The 23,098-nt window shown below is 35.6% G+C and overlaps 6 protein-coding genes across 6 annotated transcripts; 3 read left to right on the top strand and 3 right to left on the bottom strand.

Annotated features, from left to right (window-relative positions):
• The first annotated feature begins 1,457 nt into the window (after positions 1 to 1,457).
• LOC122293880 (E3 ubiquitin-protein ligase ATL4-like) lies at positions 1,458 to 3,058 on the top strand. Its single transcript, XM_043102318.1, has 2 exons — positions 1,458 to 2,824; positions 2,955 to 3,058. Exons 1-2 carry the CDS (start codon positions 1,835 to 1,837, stop codon positions 3,015 to 3,017), a joined length of 1,053 nt encoding a protein of 350 aa, XP_042958252.1. The 5' UTR covers positions 1,458 to 1,834; the 3' UTR covers positions 3,018 to 3,058.
• A 2,473-nt stretch (positions 3,059 to 5,531) lies between these two features.
• LOC122294141 lies at positions 5,532 to 8,336 on the bottom strand. The gene is made up of 2 exons (XM_043102634.1): positions 7,906 to 8,336; positions 5,532 to 6,225 (listed from the first exon to the last, which is right to left on the bottom strand). The coding sequence occupies exons 1-2, from the start codon at positions 7,985 to 7,987 to the stop codon at positions 5,642 to 5,644; spliced, it is 666 nt and encodes a 221-aa protein (XP_042958568.1). The 5' UTR covers positions 7,988 to 8,336; the 3' UTR covers positions 5,532 to 5,641.
• Positions 8,337 to 8,710: 374 nt separating this feature from the next.
• Positions 8,711 to 11,551, top strand: LOC122294142 (10 kDa chaperonin 1, chloroplastic-like). Its single transcript, XM_043102635.1, has 7 exons — positions 8,711 to 9,016; positions 9,142 to 9,200; positions 9,314 to 9,364; positions 10,116 to 10,181; positions 10,296 to 10,343; positions 10,541 to 10,570; positions 11,096 to 11,551. The coding sequence occupies exons 1-7, from the start codon at positions 8,932 to 8,934 to the stop codon at positions 11,162 to 11,164; spliced, it is 408 nt and encodes a 135-aa protein (XP_042958569.1). The 5' UTR covers positions 8,711 to 8,931; the 3' UTR covers positions 11,165 to 11,551.
• Positions 11,552 to 11,985: 434 nt separating this feature from the next.
• On the bottom strand, positions 11,986 to 16,745 carry LOC122294140 (protein TRIGALACTOSYLDIACYLGLYCEROL 4, chloroplastic). The gene is made up of 5 exons (XM_043102633.1): positions 16,352 to 16,745; positions 14,986 to 15,247; positions 14,153 to 14,531; positions 12,791 to 13,107; positions 11,986 to 12,326 (listed from the first exon to the last, which is right to left on the bottom strand). Exons 1-5 carry the CDS (start codon positions 16,621 to 16,623, stop codon positions 12,129 to 12,131), a joined length of 1,428 nt encoding a protein of 475 aa, XP_042958567.1. The 5' UTR covers positions 16,624 to 16,745; the 3' UTR covers positions 11,986 to 12,128.
• A 1,687-nt stretch (positions 16,746 to 18,432) lies between these two features.
• On the top strand, positions 18,433 to 19,327 carry LOC122294627 (putative invertase inhibitor). Its single transcript, XM_043103525.1, has one exon. It carries the CDS (start codon positions 18,462 to 18,464, stop codon positions 19,011 to 19,013), a length of 552 nt encoding a protein of 183 aa, XP_042959459.1. The 5' UTR covers positions 18,433 to 18,461; the 3' UTR covers positions 19,014 to 19,327.
• A 1,392-nt stretch (positions 19,328 to 20,719) lies between these two features.
• Positions 20,720 to 23,085, bottom strand: LOC122294628 (acyl carrier protein 1, mitochondrial-like). Its single transcript, XM_043103526.1, has 2 exons — positions 22,879 to 23,085; positions 20,720 to 21,157 (listed from the first exon to the last, which is right to left on the bottom strand). The coding sequence occupies exons 1-2, from the start codon at positions 23,083 to 23,085 to the stop codon at positions 20,981 to 20,983; spliced, it is 384 nt and encodes a 127-aa protein (XP_042959460.1). The 3' UTR covers positions 20,720 to 20,980.
• Positions 23,086 to 23,098: the final 13 nt, after the last annotated feature.

The following is a 23,098-nucleotide window of genomic DNA, read 5'->3' as shown; positions in this document are numbered from 1 at the left end:
TTTATAGAGTATAATATTAAATATAAATCTCAAAAATATAAATTTTATATAAGTTATTTGAGTAATATTATGTATAGGTACTTTTATATACTCTATACACACTTTACTAATATATTTGACTATATAATTTTTTTTAATAATTAACTAATTATATTAATAGAGTGTGTAAAAAAGTATATAAAAGTGATTGCACATAAATTTTTTGAAATTATTTATAAAAAAATATCTTATTAATAAAGGATAATTTTTTTACATTTTTTATAAAAACTTGTACGAGACTTATCTATTTAGAGTTTGTACAGATTATTTCTCTTCTATAAACTCCATATATATATATATATAAATATATAATATTTACAGTATTAGAATATTGTATAAATTTATCCTTATCACTCTATAAAAAAAGGCTAATTATGAGATTTGTATTAAATAATTAATTTTTTAATAATAAATCTCATTTTTTTTTAAGAAAAATGCAAGAAATTTATACATTTTAAAACTGTATCCAACATAATATAGATATATATATACACACACGTACTAGCATTTTAGGATTAGGATTTGTTTGTATTATTCTTGTTCTACTAGGTAGATATGTATTATTCAACATTATCTTAAGGTGACATTTTCTCTCTTGTTTCTTTGTATTGTAGCATAGAGACCTTCACTCATTAGGTCATCTAATTAATACCAACCGGATTTACGGCTCTCTTTATTCCCCCGAACAAAATAAGTTAAGAGGATGCATTTATTGCCTTACAAATTATGTTGTTTTAGGATTTCAAATCGCAAAGGACAAGTGGAGTTAATATTATAATCTTTATTATTACAGTATTGATTACTGTAATTATTTTATTAAGGCCGTCGTCATATCTTAACTCATTATCTAAACTTCTCTATTATTAAAAATATAAAGGTCAAATAAATTTAGCATTTGTTTTTGTAGGTATATTGCAAATGGTAATATTATACAATCATTTGTTAGAAGACTTGACTTTGTAAAAACAAATTTTTAAATTGACGTAATTTTATGTAGTATATTAAAATATAAAATAATTTTTATTATAAAATAAATCTAATATATTATACGAAATTATGTAAATTTATAAATTTAATTTTATAATTTTATTTACTAATCTCGTAAGAAATGAACAAAAAAGAGAAAGCAACAAGGCTAAAAAAAGGAAAATAATTCTTATCATCCTCACATTTCACACACTATATTTATTTTAATATTTTTTTAATTTTTTTATAATAAATATGTATTATATGGATGATAAATAAAATAATTCAATTAATTTAATAAAAATAAAATGAAATAAAAAAAATAATAAAAAATAATATTTTAATATATAAAATATATAATGTGAAATGATGTGTAGCATTTTTTTAAAAAAATAGATAAGAAAACTTTACCAAAGATGTCTATCCAATCAAAACAAAACTGTGGACGACCAAGACAATTAAGCAGATCTAGTCGGAGTCTCGCAGGCTGTTGTACCTGGTGGCCCACGCACCATTACCAAACTGTACCTTAAAGCCTTGGGTGTCTTCTGATCTCCGATTCTCCATCAGGTCTGAATGCCGAATGAAGTTCGTAACCAAAACATGTGCATAGCAGCTCCAAGAGGCGGCAGCAACAACAACCGCAGCTGCTGCAGCATTTAACTCTCTCTCTCTCTTCATTCACAGCTCCAACGGAACCATAGTACGTCGTTGCTGCAGATAAGCTCACACCTGCACCCCCCCCCTCTCTCTCTCTCTCAACTGACGTTTGTATATATATATTTGCTTGTCTCTCTCTCTCTCTTTTCTAAAGAATTATTCCATTACCATGTCGTTTTCTTCTTCTTCTCCACCGCTTCCATGGCCGAACGTTCTCGGAGGCACGGTCTCGGGATACACCACACCTGCGCCACCGCATTCATCGTCATCCATCAACCCTAGCATTCTTATTATCATTTTCATCCTCGTCGTTACAATCCTCGCCTCCTTCTTCCTCTGCCTTCTCCTCCGCCATCTCAACCGCCGCTACATCCGCCGCCTCTCTCAGGCCCCTTCCACTTCCAACTCCAGTACTCGCACCGACTCTCAGTTCCTCTCCGCTAGCCGCGTCTCTCCGGAGAATCCTAACCGCTCGTTTGTCCAGTCCCTACCTCTCTTCACCTTCTCCTCCATCATTCGCCGCACATCCTCCACTGCCGACTGCGCCATTTGCCTTTCCAAGTTTGAGCCCAACGACCAGCTCCGTTTCCTCCCTCTCTGTTGCCACGCCTTCCACGCTCAATGCATTGACACTTGGCTCGACTCAAACCAGACTTGCCCGCTTTGCCGATCATTGATCTTTACTTCGGACTCCGACCTTATGAAGGCCTCGCTCGCTTCATCCACCGGTGCATCAGTCTCCGGAGAGAGTTTCAGGCTTGAGATTGGAAACGTGAGCCGCCGGCGAGCCGCGTCAGAAGCCATGGAGACGCAGAGGTCCTATTCCATCGGATCATTCGAATATCTCGTGGAGGAGGATTGGGAGATCAGTTTGAGCAATACGCACCGGAGGAGCTTGTCTGACAAGGAGGAGAGTGGAGCTGCGCAGGACATGGAATCCACTCTAGCTTCCGAGATAGCGGGCGGAAGGAGTTGGCTCAAGGAGTACGTAGATAGGATCTCATCCTCGCTCTCATCCCGTGCGATGTCATTTCGGAGTTCCGGAAGGTTTTGCTCTGGAAGCAGTCGCCGGAGCGAGATCACCGGCGTGGGCGATTGCGACCTCGAAGCAAACCGAGTCGGCGAAGAGATAAGCGAGATGTTCAGATGGCTCTCAGGGGTATGATTGTAAGTAGAATATTTTCTAGGTCAATTCTGAATTCTCCATAAATAATTCTAATTCTTCAAAATTTTATAATTTCTCTCATTCTTTTTTCGTTTTATTTTATTTGTTTGTTCCGTTGTTAAAGTACAGGGAATTGGGTTGGACTGGATGTAATGCCTTGTTTGGATACATAATTTATACGAGGTAAAATTAGATATTTAATAAAAAATTAAATAAAATATTGTTATAATATAATTTTTTAATATTAATTTTATTTTTAGATTTGAAAAAGTTAAATTATTTATTATATTTAATGAAAATTTAAAAAATTTATAATGATTATATAAGATAAGGTGAGATAAGATAGTTTAGTTTTACGTAACCAAACCAATAAAGAAAGAAACTTGAAATATGCAAATTATTACGTATTAGGAATATCTGTTATATTATTATAAGTTATTATATTTTCAAATCAAGACATAGAGCATATTATTCATATTGTTTAAATAGTAATAGTTAAATTTTTAAATTTATCTTCTAAATCAAATTATATTATTTAAATATTTTATCAAACATATTCTTACCGACTCGAGAATATAGAAAAATCAATTCCTCTCCTTAAAGGCCTAATAAGAGGAGTATGGTAACTTCTTATAAAGTCCAGGACGAGTTTGTTCATAAGCCATGTGAGACTTTTCAATACGCCCCTCACATGTGGGCTGATATTTCTGGTACCATTATCGTGAGTAGGTCACGGGAGCCTATTATCTGTCATAGGTTAGCATGCTCTGATACTATATAGAAACATCAATTTCTCTTCTAAAAAGGCATAATAAGAGGAATATGATAACTTTTTATAAAACTCATCCTAAATTACGTGGGATTTATCAATAGAGAATAACATAATTAGATAACATAATTATTACTTGTAAAATAAGAGGACTCTCGTATTATTATTTATAAGAATAAGGTATTATTTGGATAGTGAGTTGAAATGAAAATTAAATAAAATATAGTTAGAATATTATTTTTTAATATTATTATTATTTTAGTATTTGGAAAAGTTGAATTGTTTATTATATTTTATATGGCATTATAGAAAAATTGTAATAGATAGTGAGTTGAGATGAAAGTTGAATAAAATATTATTATTATTTTAAGATTTAAAAAAGTTGAATTATTTATTATATTTTATATGTGATTTTAGAAAAATTATAATGATAAAATGAGATAAAACTTATATCCAAACGAGACTTAAGTCCTCTATTCCTTAGATTTTTGTTTTGATTTTGTTAGTGCTTTAGATAGAGGTAAAGGAAACAAGTAAAACGGTAAAGGCTTGTTTAGTTATACAAAATCAAACTATCTCCTTCCATATAATTATTATATTTATTTGTTTAAAGATATGTGACCTGATTAGAATAACTCACAAGCTTTAAAATGAAAATATAGACTTCGAAACCTTCATTTTCTAAATGTATAAAAAAATAAAATAAATAATTATAAATTTTTTTTATAAAATATAATAAATAATTTAACTTTCAATAAAATATTTAATCTCATTTAACAAAACTCGTCCTTATTTTCAAAGTTCTGCTCTTTCTGTGGCGTTTTATGATCTGGTGGTTGATCGCGTACGGTGTTTCATTATGATCATCACCAACCATTTTGATGCCTTGCTTGCTGCTCTCATTCTTTCTCTCTCTCTCAACGAAGTTTGTAAAATTATTATTCAAAATTAATGACTCGTAATTATGGGACTCTGTTATAATTCCCAGACAAGAAAAAAGTCGCCGGATAGATAAGTATTGACTTTGTTCCCTTTTATTGGCGACTATTGATCGGAACACGAGAGAAATTTATGGACGGGGGGATCCCTTTCTTTTTGGCTGGGATTCCTAGCTTGCTGAAAATGTTACCTACAAGGAGAAAGCAAAATTCCTTGACTTAAAGCTTTCAAAGATTCTAATACTGATTATGAATAAGGGGCACTTTAGAAACTTTTCCTTGTTTTTCTTCCCTTTTGTGCCCAATATATATGTTAACACATTTACCTAATCTATGCCAGTTTAAAGCCAGTTTTTGGTGGGTTTTACACTAAACCTTCTTATTTATGTGTCAATTAGCTGTGACATTACTGTTATCATATTATGGATGAAATGAACCCAATATTATCGGTATAAAAGGTTGGGCTTGTTCTGGGTGGAGCTTCCAAAAGCTTCGACCCATGCTAAAGCCCACCTGGTGTGCTGAGGGGCCAAGACAGGACAGCACAGATGTTTATGAAGTTTTCTTTTGAGTTAGTACTTTTTCTTTTTTTGAAGTTTTCTTCCCCTTCTTTCCTGCAACTTTGTTGGTATATGATTCCATACTCAGCCACCACTTTTTTGCTTATATTTTCCCCATAAATTAGAGTGACCTTGTTCAATTGTTTGTGGGTTGTTTCGATCCTCCCATAGGTGACTTTAGGGGGTGTTTGGGAATGAAGTAAGGTTGCAATTCTTACTTGCATCACTTTGCGGCATGCACTGATTTCTTGGGAAGTGAGTTATATAATTCCACCATTCCATCGACCTACTCTTTTACCAAATGACATTCCAGGATTGACTGCTTCAATTCCAGTTTATGAATGTATTTTGTGTACCTAAACAGGTCATGCCATCCAATCTAAAACTAGAAATGTACATTCAATAAGAAATTAAACTACAAGTCTGAAAAATCGTACGCGATAAAAGTTGAGATTCTCTATTACTTACTTATCTTAAATGAAAGCAATTCGAGACAAAATTTTTGAGCATTGTTTGATGATGACATTCAGAGACAAATAAACTGTTACAACTGTTGTAGCATATAAATAAGTTGAAAGGCAATGGATATGATGATAGAAATCATAGCACTCAACTTCTGTCCCCCATTGCATGGAATACTGCTTCCACTGTAGCACCCTTTCTTTTGCTTGATCCCAATCCCATGATCTTCAAGAACAAATGTGGAGTTTGTCTTCCCGCTGCTAAATAAAATACACCAAAAGAAGGATCCTTTATGGACCCCAATCATGCCCACTCCCATTTCAGTATGTGATTTGTTTCTCAGAAGAGATAAAGATTTATGGTCCTTAACGAGAACATGGGAAAATGCTAGCAATGGCTCGAGATACTTTGATTGACAACCCACAATGTGGCCGGTTATGGTGCTAAAAGTGGGTAGCTCCACTCCACAATTGGGAGCAAAAACTTCAGTGAAATCATCTTCTGAAGGTTTACAGTTTACCGTGTTGTTGCTCGTGCAGTTCTCCCTGCATAATTCAACATATTGCAAGGCCATGCACCCAAGTCCAGGACTGTTGTTCAGGTGTGGAAGTTTCTGTGCAGTTCGATTCTTGTTGATAATGTCCACAAGATCATTTGCAGCATTTCCTGTGCAACAAACAGAAAATAACAATCTAATTACAAAATCCTGGTATGTAAGCATGCATGTTTGCTATTAACATATCAAAGTTCTTGATAACTGAGTTGACCATTGACCCATCCGTTTTCTTTTTCACCACCTTCTTTTTTGTCATGGATCTGTGGCAGACTAGCTCCCAAAATTTCACCTAATGATTGTGTTAGTAAATCTTACACTCCAATTCGATTCTAGATGCTAAATCATTCCTTCTATTTGTTCCTAAATAAGAATAAATGCCCTTTGGGGACAGGACTTATGAGGACACTGGAATCTTTGTGTGCCATGTAACCTTCAATTACATCAACAGTGAAAGGGCCTGTTATTCTAGCTGCAATTATATTTCAAAAGGAAATATGTATCCTAATCCTACAAAGGTTTCAAACCTTAATGAGCCAAAAGCTTAATGTTATTCGGCTCTATGAATGAGTAGATGCTACAGATTACACTATCTTCTTTCTAGTTTTTAGGTCTAATATTTAAAGTACATTCTTTCTAGTTTTATATGTCGATGACACAGGAGAGATCTCATAAAATACAATATGATTTTCTATGATCTATGGAGAAGGCTCTACTAAACATAATGAAGCTTCACCATTTGAGATCGATTATTGTCCTCACATGTTGCAGAAAATGATTTTGATCTAGGATTTCTATATCCAAGCAATGAAGCTTTAAATCTAGCTTCGACCTCCGACACTTACCATGTCATATATTTGGAAATTTACCCAAAAATACACTGGATGCAAATGTGATAGGGCCGGATTAACAAGTTATAGTTTTTTATTGCTTTTGTCGCATGGTGAGGAAAAGAGGGGCATAGAAGATAGGCTAAGAAGCGTAATTGACAGCAAACACTGCTCTGATTCCTAGACAAGAGATTCGAGACTAGAAATAAACGTTGTGAACTGCTTATCAAGCATGGTTGGACATGAGATGGAGATGTGCTCTTGTATTTGGTTGACAGCAGGACAACCATTTTTACCTTATTGAAGTTGTCTACCATCTCTTAGATGCTTGATAAAAAAACAGTCCCACTCAGTCACTCTCTCCATAGAAATAAGTAGCCAAAATCTTGCACAAACTCCTTGCCGAGGGCTTTAGCACCCCTGGGACCAGTCGGAAGCTATTCTCGGACACCCGGAGTCAAAAACAAAAAAAACAAGTAGCCCACGTCTGTTTGAGGCTTAGCGGCTCTCTAATTGGCTGTATATATCTAGGATCCTAATCATTTTCTCTAAATATAGCATTTTATCCTATCTTCTTGTGGTATCAGAAAGAATAATACTACATACAGCCTATCGTGTGCAAGTTTATACAGACGCTTTGAAAATGTGGATCTGCGCTTGCACAAATTATTTTCCATTTCTATTTGCCCTGGGAAAGTCACTGAATCTATGCAAATATCAGAACAGAAGCTCCAGTTGCATAATACACAAGCTCAAAAGATCAATGGAAGATGCTTCACTTCCTAATCTCAGAAACCACAGCTACAGAAAATACAAACTATGACATATGAATAATAAACTTCGCCACAAAAAGGGAAACAAACAGAAGCCAAAAGAACTACTTCGAAGGAAGATGGATGCTTTGAAATCAAAGTTTGAAAACCCAAAGGGGGGAGAAAAAGGAAGAATGCGGGACAACATTACCATGGTTCGTGGCGGCCACAACAGCAACAAGCAGCAGATGACATAGAAAAATCCACTCACAGTCGAAGAGCTTCTTCCCCATTATCGCTTAAATGTGAACTGAAATGGGTTTTGCTTTGTCTGAGAGAGAACGGAAAGGACAAAGAGGAAAGCCGAGTCCAAGAAAAGGTTTTGCTTTTGTTTATGAGATGTTTGTTCGATGGGATGGGAAAGAAAAATGGGGCTGAGCGTTTTTTCTCCAAGGAAAGGAAAGCATAGGGAGGAAAGTGAGTGACTACTGATGGAGTGTTGCAGAGTTTGGGGACAAAAGGTAGGAAGTGGTGGACCCAAATAGCCGTTTCTAACGTTTGTTTGTTCTGTCCATGGATTTCTTTTCGTTAAAAATATTAATTTTTGATGGACCCAGTTTTGACAATTGACAGAAATTACAGGCAAAAGAAAATGGTGCAGATTTCAAAACATAGAATTCTGATGGCCCAGCTTTGATAGAAATTTTGGGACTGTAAAATTTATCATCCTTCGTTTTAGAGATATCTGTTCATTGTGGGAGAATCTTGGCATATGAAAATGGCAAAGTCGAGATTTTAAGCAGAACAGAAAGGGAAGTTGAAATAAGTGATGAGACGGCAGTGCTAGAGAAATTGGCCCTTTGCAAGTTTACATTATCATATGAGAAATGTTTTCAAAAGAGTAATTCGGCAAATATCATTTTCCTTCTCATTTATGAATCAAACGTCATCTTCTCCTGCAAAATAGCGTTGGCTCAATTGTTCATTGATTAATGGCAGGAGCTGCTTTCGGGCATCATCCAAGACCGTTGATATACGTTTGCGGTTAATAACTCTCTCTCTAGAAGGAACTACGGCAAGTAGTTTACTTTTTACTGTTGGAGCCACACGTACGTCGTTTTTGAGGCTTTTAAAGAAGGATTTTTAGTTGGTTTTGCGCTCTCCCAAAGTTCCGAACACTCGCAGGTACAGGAGTCGCTCGCCTCTTTTCGTCTCTCGGTCTCTGTATTTCTTATCCATGGCGTCTACTTTCGTCACAGTGCCAAAACCCTTTCTATCCAAACCCAACGTCCCCTCTCTATCTTATAACCAGAGACTACTAGGTTCTACGCCAAACCCCTTTTAGAAATTAACTTCCACTTTGGTTTCGGTATTTTTCTTGAAATTTCCGTTTTTATTCTCTTTTTTAGAATTCCATTGAATTTCTGTGTGTCTGGGTCATCAACAGGTCTGCGGAGAAACTCTCTGAGAATCAACGCCATTTCCAAGAAATGGGAGCCCGCCAAGGTTTTTACAATTTCACCATTTATGTTTTTTGAAGTTTTCTCTGCCTTGCTAAATTTTCCTGACCTATTGGTGTTTTTGAGCTTTATACTTAGTGGTCTTACTTTTTGTTGCAGGTGGTTCCTCAAGCTGATCGAGTGCTTATTCGTCTGGAGCAGCTGCCCGAGGTATGACTTCTTTCGTTGCTTATGCTGGACAAGGTTTGGACAAAACTTCTCATGTTTCATTGGCGTGACATTGGAAAATTAGCGATTACAATCAACAATAGATTCAGTACATAGTTTTAGCAATTGGGGCGAGTCTGTTTTTGCCATTAAAACACTTTCCCGTATGTTTGCAAATGCACGGAGAAGGTGCTTTCTGGTGCTTCCGTAAGCTGATCGAGCGGGCCCTAAATCCCAAGTACTTTATAACTGAAATTCATCGATCTAACTTTAGGTAGTGACTAGTGAGCATTAAACTATGCATGTTGCTTCACCACTGGAGGGGCCTGCTTTTGTTTCATATCTAGTTTCCCCATCAAAACTGAATTCCTACCACGGTCTGGGCTACCGTTGCATGTATACACAAGTTCCAAGATATGAGATATGAGCATCTCTTGCTAATGCTGATATAGGTGAAATGATCTCTTCTTATATAAAAAAAAAAAAAAGGTGAAATGATCTCTTGGCCATTAGCCTAGTATGAGTTGGTGTTCTCTCTGTATAGAAAGGGTAGAATGGAAAAATAAGAGATCTTGGATTTTGAACATTCAGCCCGTTGTATTTATTCTGCGCTTGACTCAGAATCATAAGAAAAAACAAAGGAAGTTCACATTTTGACCAGGATTCTTTTAATGGCATTGCACGGGATTTTTTTTTAAGTAATTGTTGCGTATAACTATTCGTCTCATGAATAATCTGCTGTCTTATGCAACAGAAATCAGCTGGTGGAGTCTTGTTGCCCAAAGCCGCTGTTAAATTTGAGCGGTATCTAATTGGAGAAGTATGCAACATTCCAATTGTTGCCGTCTAGTGAAAATGTGGATTTTGTGTTTTTTAAGGAAAAAAAAATTGTTCCCTCTGGATACTTTGACGAGCCATGCAATATTTGTTTCAGATTCTCTCTGTTGGTGCTGAAGTTGGGGAAGTGGAGGCTGGAAAGAAGGTAAGCAATCAGAATGTGTTCAGTTTTGGTAAAGTTCTGAAGTGAGTGGCTGTCGCCCGAAACAATGTTGATGCTGCTGGGACCATAAACTTTCTGATGAATGAATTTTTTTCATATACTTTATTGTATTGTTTCCAACAAATCTTTTGATTGCTTGGTGTATCATCTAACTGGAGTAAATGATTATTTTGTTGCAGGTTCTCTTCTCAGACATAAATGCGTATGAGGTGAGTATTGTTTTATTGTGAAGTTATCATCTAGCACCTGGTACTAATGGCCTTTGCCCGTCGTATACTAAGGGAAAAACTCTCCTCTAGTATGTTATTTCTAATATTATGCATTTACCAAATAGGGTCATTATATTTTTCAAATTGAATTTAGACCTTGTTGTGCTGCTAAATAATTTTAGGTCTACTTGTACACACATTTCATGCTTTCACTGAAGATGTTCTTAAACTGTGTTTTATAAGTGTTTCATTCCTTTTTCACATGGTTTCAAGCTTACTGAATACTGTGATCAACAATCATATGGATTTCCAAGTAGGAGGAAATATGTTATGATTTTGAGATGGTCTTGCTTGAAAAATCTCTGAGAATTGCACGACTAGCTGTGGTTGCATTCTTCTACTTTGGGTGAAATCATCTTTTTTCCCTTATCTCCCAAATATGGAGTAAATATGAGTATAGTTCAACTATAATAATCAGACTAATACGAGTAAATCAAATTACCTGTTGTTTTGGTGCTATTTCAGGTTGATTTGGGAACGGATTCTAAGCATTGCTTCTGTAAGTCGAGTGACTTGTTGGCTGTGGTCGAGTAGTTGTCAGCAATTTGCTGTTCTTTGCGCGAGGCTACCTCCTATGATTCTTGGCCCTTCTTGTGCACTTCTTATCCATTTAGAGCAATGCTTTCTTCTTGCAAATCATTCTCTCTGTCACCCTGTAATAGAGTAATATCCAGGTCATGTTGAATTCTGTCTATTACCGTGCTTATGGGCACGAATTGTATTAGAATTTTACATCTTATGAGAATTTTATATTGTAGCACAAAGTAATTGTGCATTAAAAGATAATCATGGTTGAAGGGAGGGAACTTCAACTTCTACACATTTCCAGGGAAGTAACGTTGAGAGATGAATTTAGCCTTCATGGGAATTTTGGTTTAAGCATGATAATGGGGATTGAAACTGTTATTTTTTGGATGGTCATGATGCTGGTCTTCAAAGTTGGGATGGACTCTTTTTGGGTAAAATTAGAAATGCAGCTTTTTCTTTCTCTGCGAATGAGTAATGCGAGGAACGAAACTCAAATAGATAAGTTCTCAAATTTTTATTTTAATTTTAAATAAAAATTTGTATGAAATTTATCTATTTAAAATTTATACAAATCTTTCTAGCTTTCGGAAATTGCGAAAAGCTTTCTTTTTCCCTACCAGGCTAGCAACATCCGCTAGGGAACTAGTACATAATTTAAATATGGTATGTCAAAAATTAATAACAAACCCGTTATCATCTTCCTCCATTAGACTCAGAATCAAACCTAATAAATTGAACTCTCTTTCCTCTCCATCCTCCCCAACCACGCCTCAGTCAAAATCTCTCCCCCTCACACATACATACACGCAGACCAATGTTAAAGGAGATGAGAAAAGCAGATTTTGATTGAGAAAAGGGGAAGCTAAGCTGCTTGTGGATTCTGCAGTCAGTTTTCCGGATGAATGAAAATATTAGTTCCTAAGGCGGAAGCAACCAGAGCCATAAGCAAAGAAAAAACAAAGAGTACATATTAAAACTCAAATATACGGAACTCAATCATCCCTTCCTTTCTTTTTGGAGAATACCAAGCTACAACTTTCCCAGACGCTAGAGCCCTCAACGAGTAACATAAGCTGAATATGTAATCCTCCACATGCGGGCCGTGTCTCCCGGGCGAAGAACCCAGCGAAACACTAGAATCTACTCGACAGACAATTGGCCCATAAACCTGCAAAGGCAAGGTAGTATGAGTAAGAATTATCTGATTGATTTCAATCTATGCACACATTTATAAATAACTTAAATGCACTGGCTTCAAGCTGAGCCACCCATCGAGAATTAGTAGTAAAAATCTGCTAAAGTAGTACAAGTTCTCTTAAATTGCTGTACGAGACAAAAGTTTACCACCCGTGGTCTCATTCATACAACGCTCTCAACCAACAAGGAAAAACACAATGCACAACTTTGTCTCCTCTAACTATTACTCAAAACGAAGAAAAAAAAAAATGTTAGGAAACAATACTTTCCAGGCCATTCAATGGGGGCATAGCCTAATTTTCTAGATTTTTCATTTACATGGGCCTAATAAAGCACAAAAAGGTTTAAGGTGGTGCCTTCCCCTTTCAAAAGGTGGAGGCCGTGTGTGTAACCCTTAGAGATGGGAGATTGTGGGGTTCAGAGTTGTTGGCATACCTGCTGTTGGAAGATCAAATTGAACCTAGGGGAAGAGGCAGGATTTTCTGCTCTATTAACAGAAGACCTCTTCAGGCCATTGAGAACACTTGTGGCAAAAGCTGATGCTGAACAAATATCCAAGCGAGCATCTACCCTGGTCAGGTCACGGTATAGATTTCTGAAATTGCCATGCTGGAAAGTATAGCATAGCGAACCAAATAAATCAGCACTCAGTGGACTTCTCTTCCTAGCATTCACAGAAACGTCCTCATCTCCCTGTGATGCAACAGCCACTGAGCTCTCCCCACCCCCAAACCAGGCCGCACAGGTGCCACCTAAGATGTATCATCAATTGTAGATAGAAAACAAGTAAATGATTACATAGAAGTCTTCTATACTAACAGGTGAAAAAAAAGGAAAAGGAAAAGGAACTGAGTATAAAAAGGTAGAACAAGGGGAAATTTGATAACCAATGGCTTACTGCCATAAAAAATCTCATTAACTTGAATCTGAGGACAGTTTTCATGATTTGTTTGTATCCCTCACTAGTGCTTAGTGGAACTTAGGCATTTTCTATGTATACTTCTTGTGTACTTGGGCTATGCCTATTCCTATCAATAAAGTTTTACTTTTACTTACCAAAAAAAATCTCATTAATGTGAAGCGGTCTAGTTAGTCCAGAAGGCCTTCAAAACCACTGGAAAGGGGCCAGGCCCAGTATGTGGGGTTTGAAGCCACTTGATGGTAGTCTCTTTTAGGGATTAGTGGAGAGATAAGCTACCAATAGTTAAAACATTACCTAAGTCCTCAATAGATCAGAACGACTAGTTCTATGAAAAACGTATTACAAGTTATGGGTGGTAAATTCATTGTAACTTGAGAAACAGAGACAATGACTAGTTCTATGAGAAACATATTACAAGTTACTGGTAGTGAATTCATCGTAACTTGAGAAACAGAGACACGCTTACCTATATAGGAGAACTAAATTACCTGGTAGTTCCTACATTTCTCATGTCGTGATAGAATGGGGCAGGCTATCTTCTGTTTATGACAATTCCATAGCAATCAACTTGGTAATTCTTTCTCATGTATAATGTTTAATAAGAAACTTCTTCTTTCTCATGTATTATGTTCACTAAGAAACTTTCTTAGAAAAAAAAAGATCACAAAAAAAGAAAAAAATAATAATAAAGAAGATTTAAAAAAAAAATATATTTTCTATCTATTTTTATCTATTTTTGAAGAAGATACTTGTAAAAAAAAGGGTATAGCATTGAAAAGATAAAAAGTTGCACTTGATTTATCTAAAAAAAATGTAAAATCAGTTATAGCCTTATCACAACCTGAAAAAACAGAAAAATCTTAGGGAAAAAATACCTATAATTCCAGAGAGAGCTGAAAATGGTTCTCTGAGCTGCACATCATATGAAGGTCGCACAACCGTGCCCAGCTCTGTTTCCACCATGACATCTTCCCCTTCTTCCTTTCTCCAAAAGTCATGGCTCTGCTCATAAGAAATTGCAGCCTTGGCACATAATCCAGGCATTAAGGTCGAAGGTGCCTCACCATTTGTGGCATTAAGTGCCTGAGGATGACCTCTATTTTTGTGTAAACCAAAGCGGTAACGGAATCCAGAATCAGATACGAGTGATGAAATGTCTAATGATATTGACTCCGGTACTTCCCAATATTGTCCTTTGTGGTCCCTAAACAACTCGGGCCATGCAGCCTCCAATGTAACATCATGAAGAGGAAGCTGCAAAATGCAAATAAAGTGTTTAGAAACATTGCTCATTTGGTTATCCACATAACTAGAACCACAAAACAGTTGAGACATGAAAGGCTTAAAGTTCTGTGCTTATTCTTCACCAGCAGGACCTTTTATGTAGCCATTATGCAGATCAATATTTTTGAGGAATCATGGACATAATATTAGATATTTACAGAGAAATTGTGAATCAAGATGTTCAGAAAATCACTCTGTACAGATAATCATTTTTCAGAAGGAAGATACAAATTATCTGTGGCAAGGTACAGGTACAACGCAGAAACTAGCCAAGAGCAAAGAACAAAAATGCAATCAACACAACAGTCCGTAAAACAAAGAATATAGCTAACTGGGATTATCATAATACAAACGAAAACATAATGATTCTCAGTTCTTTCCAATAATTAAGATGTAAACATAAAAATATGGCTGCTTTACATGCCTGGTCATATAGCATCAATTTGTGTCGGCGTCCTTTTTTCTCCCCATGCCCTTCTGTGGACAACAGTACGGATGCCGTGGGAGTCAAAGAAAACTGTGACCATAATCCCAGCGAAAAGGGTGATTTGTCAATGAAATGCTTTGCCACATCTTGGAAGAATCCAGGGAACTCCAAATCATCAAAACTAGACAATCTAGACAATTCATCTTTAATAGAAGAAATTAATTTCTTTGGACGGAACTGCCCAACTAATCCAAGCCACCTGTACTCACATGTTATGTAAGGTACCTATTAGTGCGTGAGAAATTTAGGAATTCACTGAGGGATGTCATCCCTCGACAATATTGATAGATAATAATTTTTAAAAAAATCGAATTCTCATTTCCAACTCATGATGCATCCCTTTCTTTTTAGAATAAATGCTCTGAGCAACAAAAATGTAAGTTCCAAAATTTCAAGCATTTATGAAAAACATTCTAAACCCCGCAGGTAATTGTGTCCAAGTTGAACATAAACAATTATGAGGTGAGAATAATGAGTTAAAAGAAGTGAAAAGACAAGACAAGATCATGAAATAATTCAATCATTATCAAAGTCCAAATAAATTCAGGCATCAGAATATTAGAGTAACTAGGACAATTATTTATGCTGAACTAGTCGATTACAATCAAATAGAAGCATTCAATAGTGAAAATGTTTTTCAAACTTTATTCGGAACAGAATTACTCAAGTAACATCAATAAGGGAGTTAAGTCACAAGGGAGACCAGGAAACCAAATAGACTGCAGCATGAGAAAGTAAATGCAAATTTACCGCTACTGAAAGAGGGCGAATAACACATTAAACCCTGCCCTCCACTCATCTTCCAGCCAACAACTAACTACGAGTAATAAATATGGTTGAAGTGTATAGAAAAACTTGGGCTAAAAATATGAGATCCATGGAATACATTATACAACTTTGAAATAAACAGACACATTGGAAGAACTGATGGTGAGCTTAATAGGGGCAGATAACATGATTACAATGTGTAAGCTTGCTTGGGCAGCTACCACCTACAAGATTAACTTAGATAGAAACGTTAGCCTTAAAATGGAAAATTTAAAAGTAAAAGCGGATTGTTGCAAGCAGCAATAATATTTTAAAGATGAAAAACTCAAATCAGCATAGAATATTCCATATCTATAGGATGCTTATCGAAGAAATTCCAGATAACAATAGAATTTTATCTTGTCTTTTTCGGAGTCCCATTCTAGTGTTTAAATTTTAATACCCCTCACATTGCCACATCTTCCCAGAAACCAAACAAAGCACAAGGAAAGCTAATAAAACCCAACAAAGAAGAGGTTCGTCACCACTAACTTACCACCTAGGAGTTTCCGCATTGAGCAACAAACTCTGAAGCGAAAACGAGCCCAACTCCTTGAGAGCAGCAGGGCCATAGGAGGGAACAATTCCCAAAGGAAAACCATTTCCAAGCAGGGAGAGCTGCTGAACACGGAGTGCTCGGCTGCCTCGAGCCCCATCCAGCGGGAACGTTTGGCTCGGAACGGCCCGGACCGAGCCCTCCAGAGTTTGTGGGGAGGACACGCTCTGGTCCCAGAAGGAGGAGTCCATTGCCGACCTTAGGCTCGCCATTTTCAGCTACTCGCAGCTGAGACTTGAGCGAGTAAACTGTTTGTTTGGTCAGTAAGAACTACGAGGGTTTGGGAGGGGTTTTTGATGCGTTTTCCTTATCTGCGATGTTTTGCATTTTTCTTTTTTCTTTTTTGAAATGAATAAACAAATGGGCTTTGTATTGTCTGTGATGCCTTTTTGTTTGCTTTGTGGGCTTTGTGCTTTCCTAGGTGGCCTTGTTTGAGGTTTATCTGTTTCGGCTTTTTGAGACCTTGACGATGAAGATGATGATTCTGTTGGGTATTTCGAAAATAATTCTAAAAAATAATAATATAAAATAACATTCAATTAAAAAAATGATAGTTACAGTTGTGAGTATATAAATATTATACAATTATTTTAAAAAAATAAATAAATATGATATCCACATAAAAAAATTATTTTTTTAATAATACATCTCACTATTTTTTAAGATGACTACAAAGTATTTGCGTACTCCACCACGATTATATATAACATTACTCATTCACTTAATACTATCTACGTTATAATTGATTAAGAATAAAATTAAGAATATTTTTTAATAATAGAGTTAAAATTATAGAGACATAATTGTCGAAACATGTTCTTTATACGGAAAAGATAAATGTCACCATACTATAAGATCATTGACATTTCAGCAAATTGCAATGACATACAAATGGTGTGTGATGCAAAGACTTTTAAATAAAATTATCTTTTAGAAATAAAATATTTGTTTATAATGTGTCTCTTCCTTCAAAATGAAATGCAATTTTCAATTAAATTACCAATTAAAGGCTGAAAAACATATAGAAACGTGTTAGAAGAGCAAAGCCCATTCTGTTGTATCATGTGATGTATGTTTTGGATAATGAGTATGGGAAATAAAATTTGGAATTTGAGAGTTGCGTCCAAAAATGTTGGTAACTAAATATGGGAAATGAAATTAGGAATTTGAGAGTTGCGTGCAAAAGACTTTGTAATCCCAAAAGAGATAAAAGCAATACATGATTCAGTTGCATATGCGTAGTGCATTATAAGGTTTATAAACGTGTATCAAATTTTGATGAGTTATTATATTCTCAAGTCGGTATGCAGATCAATACGTCATTCACATCACTTTAATTATAAAATTTGAAATTTACGATATTTCAAGTTTTAGAAATTTTTATACAAATCAAATTATGTTATGTAAATACTTTACTAAAAATATTATCCACACGGACTTATATGCAACGTCGTGTAATTTCAATACATAGACAATCATATATACAAGGAATAAAAAATCCTAAATTTTTAAGCGAATTTAAAGATTTTAAAGGAGAAAGATTGAAATCTTATAAGATTAATTTCATGCGACTGTCTATCTGTCTATCATCATTCTCTAGCCATTTGAAAATCTCAAATTTAGGTAAGAACTTGAAAGAGCATCTTATCCATGTAGTATTGGACCATGATAGTACTTGTCTTTTAAGGCATTGATTTGTTGATTCAATCGCTTGGACAAGGATATTGACGATGACATATATAGAAACTTAGCATGTGCAAAAGTCAAGAAAGTCACGAGTTATCCACTTTTAGATTATCTAAATTGCTTATAAAGGAAAATTCTATACACCATATTACTATTTTACTCTCATTCTACTATATAAGATGTGGCACATTTATCACCATTAGATTATCTTTTATTAGATTATTCTTTGTCATTTAATGATAATAAATATCATATCTTGCGTTGTGAGATAAAAATAGAATGACAATATGGAGTGTAACGTTACTCGCCTATATAAATACCCATATATTCACATGATTTACATAGAACTATTCTTCAAACAAAAATGAGGCTTCCCTTCTTTTACCTCTCCCTCACTATTTGGTTCTTCCTCATGTTCTCCACCTTCCATGCCAAAAATGCCAACAATCTCATCCCAGAAACCTGCAAAAAATGCGCGCAGAAGGATCCAAACCTAATCTACAACTTCTGTGTGACCTCTCTGCAAGCAGCCCCAGGAAGCTACAGTGCTTCCAATCTTCGTGAACTTGGAAAGATCTCGATCAACTTAATCAACCTCAACGTTACAAACACGACGCGCAGCGTGAAGAAGCTCCTGGCGAGCAAAAAATTGGACCCTTATGTTAAGGCGTGCTTGAATGACTGCTATGATCTGTATTCCGGTGCTGGTACTGCGAGCAAACAAGCCATGAAAGACTACAAGAACAAACGCTACGAAGATGCCAACATCGAAGTGAGTTCGATCATCGATGCCTCTACAACCTGTGAAGACGGTTTCAAGGAGAAGAAAGGTGTGGTTTCACCTTTGACAAAGATAAACAACAGTACGTTCCAGTTGTCTGCTATTGCGCTTTCGATTATCAGTATGCTAAGTTAATGATTATCATGCACCTCGGAAACTAAGATCCAGCCGGTAATTGTCTGATCTTTTTTCACTATTTTGAACCTGATCATGATCTTTGGTTCTTTTTTTTTTTAATTAATTTCTTCCTTAATTATTCTTTTTATAATTAGCAGCTTAATTATATATATATGGACAATATATAATATTGTTGGGGTGGCATATGTTGTTCTCATGATACATGAGATGATGTCGACAGATATTGTCTTCATGTTGATTGTATTTTGAAAGTTTCTATCTTTTGGTATATAAAAATAAATTGAAAGGATAAATTGATGTTTTGTTTTGAAGCAAACTTCTAGCTAGATTTCCCTCTCTTTCCTTTTGGATTTTTTGTCATTCCTACCAAGGACAATTAGATTATTATTATTTTTATTCTTGGGGGTTCTGTTAATTTACTGATTATTATTATTTTTATTCTTGGGGGTTCTGTTAATTTACTCAGATTAATGTAATATGTGGTCAAAGATGCCATGAAAATTTCTGCTTATAAAAACATTTGATCTGTTGATTGAAATCATGAACATGGTATATGCCTGCATCACAACCTAATATGATTGATTTTAGCTTTGTACATACTTGTATTCAAATACAATTAATAGGATTAAGACCGTGGTGCATGGTGTCAAGCAGCACACGATCAGTTCTTTTGTCTTCATCACTGAATTGCCAAGATATCGAGCAGGAAATTATGGCAGTTGATGTTAGGTTTTAATTGCTCTTGGTTTGTTTTATTTGTTTAATGGCAACAAGTTTATGAGTAATGCTACATACAGTCCTAGGATACACAAGCCCCGCATATTCCTTTTGAAGTAAAGTAATACTACATATGGTTCTAGGATATGTGTCTGGAATAACATATAGGAGATGTGTCTGGAATGAAGAAATCTAAAATGAATAACATAACGTGTGTGCGCGTTCATGATTATGAAACAAATAATTGTGTGTTACCGGGGAATAACGTTTTGAATTCCATTGCCAACATAACAATCATATGTTGGAGTAAAGTCTAACCTGATAATGGATTGCCTATCTACTGCACAGGTTAGATTAAGATGGGATAACTAAAAAGATTATTATATAAATTTAAAATAAGAAAGAAATTCACTAGCTATCAATCTCACCATCTGACTCATTTTCAAAGTTCTCTCTCTCTGTTCAATATAATGTACATACTTCGTGCGGTTCCATTTTATAAGGAAAACTGTTGGAGAGAAATGCGGTCACAAGGAAAGGCTTGGTTGAGTACTTGCATTATGATCTGTGAGGGATGTGTGTGAAAATGATGATGAAATTTGAGGGAAAGGAAAAACAAAAATTATATCATTGTGAGAAACATAATTCCCTGCAATCAACAAGAAAAGAAAATGAGGGGAAAATTTTCTTCAAAATGTCAGCCTCTCTTCTATGTGATCACACATTTTGGGAAACAATCATCATCAAAGTTGGTGTTGTTTGGAGTTACTCCAAAAGAATAGTTACACGTGATTGATGCTTTGTCTCTGCTTAATGGGCTTGAATGCTACATACTGTTACAGCCATTAAAAAATAATAAAGATTATAGTTTATGACAAGTTTAGCATTCAGATCTTCTAGGCCCTGATATTTCTTAGAGTTTCAGGTCTAAGATGGAAAAAGATAGACGCATCAAAATATAATAGCAAAAGAAGGAAGAAAGACGCTTTGGCAAACACAACCATTCCGATGTATTCTGGAAACAAAAGAAACTGATACTGTTTAAATAAGAAGCATCTCAGATTCTCAAGCCAACTTCTGGAAAGGCTACTCATCTTTAAACAGTTTTCAAATTATTTTCCACCGCAAATTTGAAGATCACTCTACAAACATCCAACGAGTAGACCAAAAAAAAAAAAAAAGCTGAACAGCTTACTGTTCTACAAGTAATTCAATGAGAAAAATGAGCTTGGGCAGATTATATCAAGTTAACCAGCCAATGGATGGTTGTAGATGTATTCAATTGCAAGATTACAGGACTCAATTTTATCGGCTTCCTTATCTGGAATCTCCAGCTTGAACTCCTCTTCAAGAGCCATTACGATCTCCACATTGTCCAAGCTATCCAAGCCCAAATCATTCTGGAAATGGACATCAGCATTCACCTGCAGATGAGCCAAAATTGTAATTCCAGTAGTATATTTTCTATAATATTGTGACCAGTTAACTACAACTAGGATTAGATAGAAGGGCACCAACTAACAATTAAAAATTATCCAACATAAGCTTCTTAAGAAAAGAATGCGCTGAAAGTAATCAGCCACAGAAGGCTGCAGAACTTCTTTAATATCTAATTGGCAACTACCCATCAAGCAGTTTAGTATAGAGGTTTTACCCCTCTACTTTTTTCTCAACAATGGGAGGCTGTTCGGAGATAATAAGATCAACAATACGCAATAGCCAGTAACCATATAGCGAAAGTGAGAATTCATTAATATGCTCATACATAGTTTCTATTAGGCAACATATAGTTGTCTAGGAAACAACTTTAGCTCCTCTACATAACTAGTTTGTAAACACAGTTAGAAGCAAAATGTATTATGCGATGAGATGAATTTATGCTTCAATCAAGGAATGAAGCAGAATCCCAAAAAAGTGGGGGAGGAAATGTAACCTATAAAAAAGTCTTGTCAAATTACTTAAGAGGCAAAGTAGCATCATGTTCACTGAAGCCAAGAAACTGAGAAGAATGATGTCCTGTTTGGGATTCGTTCTATTAACGCATGGAATTCCCTTGCCCTTCTATAAGTAGTCACAAAATAATTTTCAATGAGAATGAGGGAAAAAAAAAAAATAGATAAACAATGGTGTAAGTGTAACAACAATCCAAAATAAATAAAAGGCAACCTATGAACCTATTTTCCATCCAATCCCAGGTGAGGGGAAGCCTAAAAATCCATTAAATTATAGCATCCAAAAGCAAGCAATATAATGCACCAAACAATGACTTTGAGCTGAGCATTCATAATTCATGCTTCCAAAGATTCATGCGTCTGTATGTCATATTCCTTAAAGAAGGCAATGAATAATATACACCACGCATTGGACCAAAGCTCCAAAAGGGGCAAGCTATAGATTAAAATAAAACAATGACATAAACCAATGAATCTGTAAGTTGTGACGTATCTACTTTTTGGTTACAAATTAGATATGGCCTAATGGGAGAGAAACCAGGTGATGATAAAAAAACAACATGTGAACTCTCTCCAATATAGGGCTTTTTAGAGCACAAAAGTCATTCTGAATGAAGCAACTTCTCCACAAAGAAAATCAGAATTTTACTGGAATTGTCTAAATAGTAACTAAAATAATATCATAAGTCAGAAAAGCATCCACTTGATCGTTTACTTCGAACCTTACAAGTTCAAAATTTTCCTACTTTTACTTGTAATATGGTGCAAACCACAAGATTTTAATTATTTAAATCAGAAAATGAAACCCACATCAAATATAATGGCAAAGGACATTTGCTTTGCTTATAAAAAAAAGGACATTTCAACGAAGTCTTGAATGGTTTTTACTTGGCACATCAAGATTTTGGAAAACAAAAATTAGCTGAACAATCAAAATGTTTTTACATCTGGAAGAAGATCCTAGGCAGATCAACAGCCTCAATAAATAGATAAGCAAACGAATTAAACTTAATCGAGGGAGATTTACGATTAATCAACGCAACAGAACTAAAGAAATCATCAATGGCGGTAGCACATCAAGCTCGATTTTTTTCTCACTGGTCACATATTCGAGGGAACCAAACAGACATTTTCCAAGAAAAAACGGAAAACGAGAGGGAATCGGAGAGCACATGAGAGGCACACAGACAGACCTTGGAGGGATCGACTTTGGGGAAGCTCTTGACGACGGAGAGGACTCTGTCAATGACCTCGTCCTTGGTCAGATGATCGTCACCGTGGGATGAAAGGAACCGAAGGGAACCACCGTACAGAGCCCGTGGCTGCAGTTTCGATCCGGTTATGATTAGGGTTTGAACCGGGACTCGGACGTGACGAAGTATGGCTGCCCTCAACGCCATCTCTCGCTCTCTC

Source organism: Carya illinoinensis, chromosome 14 (genome assembly GCF_018687715.1).
Source record: "Carya illinoinensis cultivar Pawnee chromosome 14, C.illinoinensisPawnee_v1, whole genome shotgun sequence".
In the NCBI taxonomy this organism is placed as follows: domain Eukaryota; kingdom Viridiplantae; phylum Streptophyta; class Magnoliopsida; order Fagales; family Juglandaceae; genus Carya; species Carya illinoinensis.
This window is presented reverse-complemented; position numbering and strand designations above follow the sequence as displayed.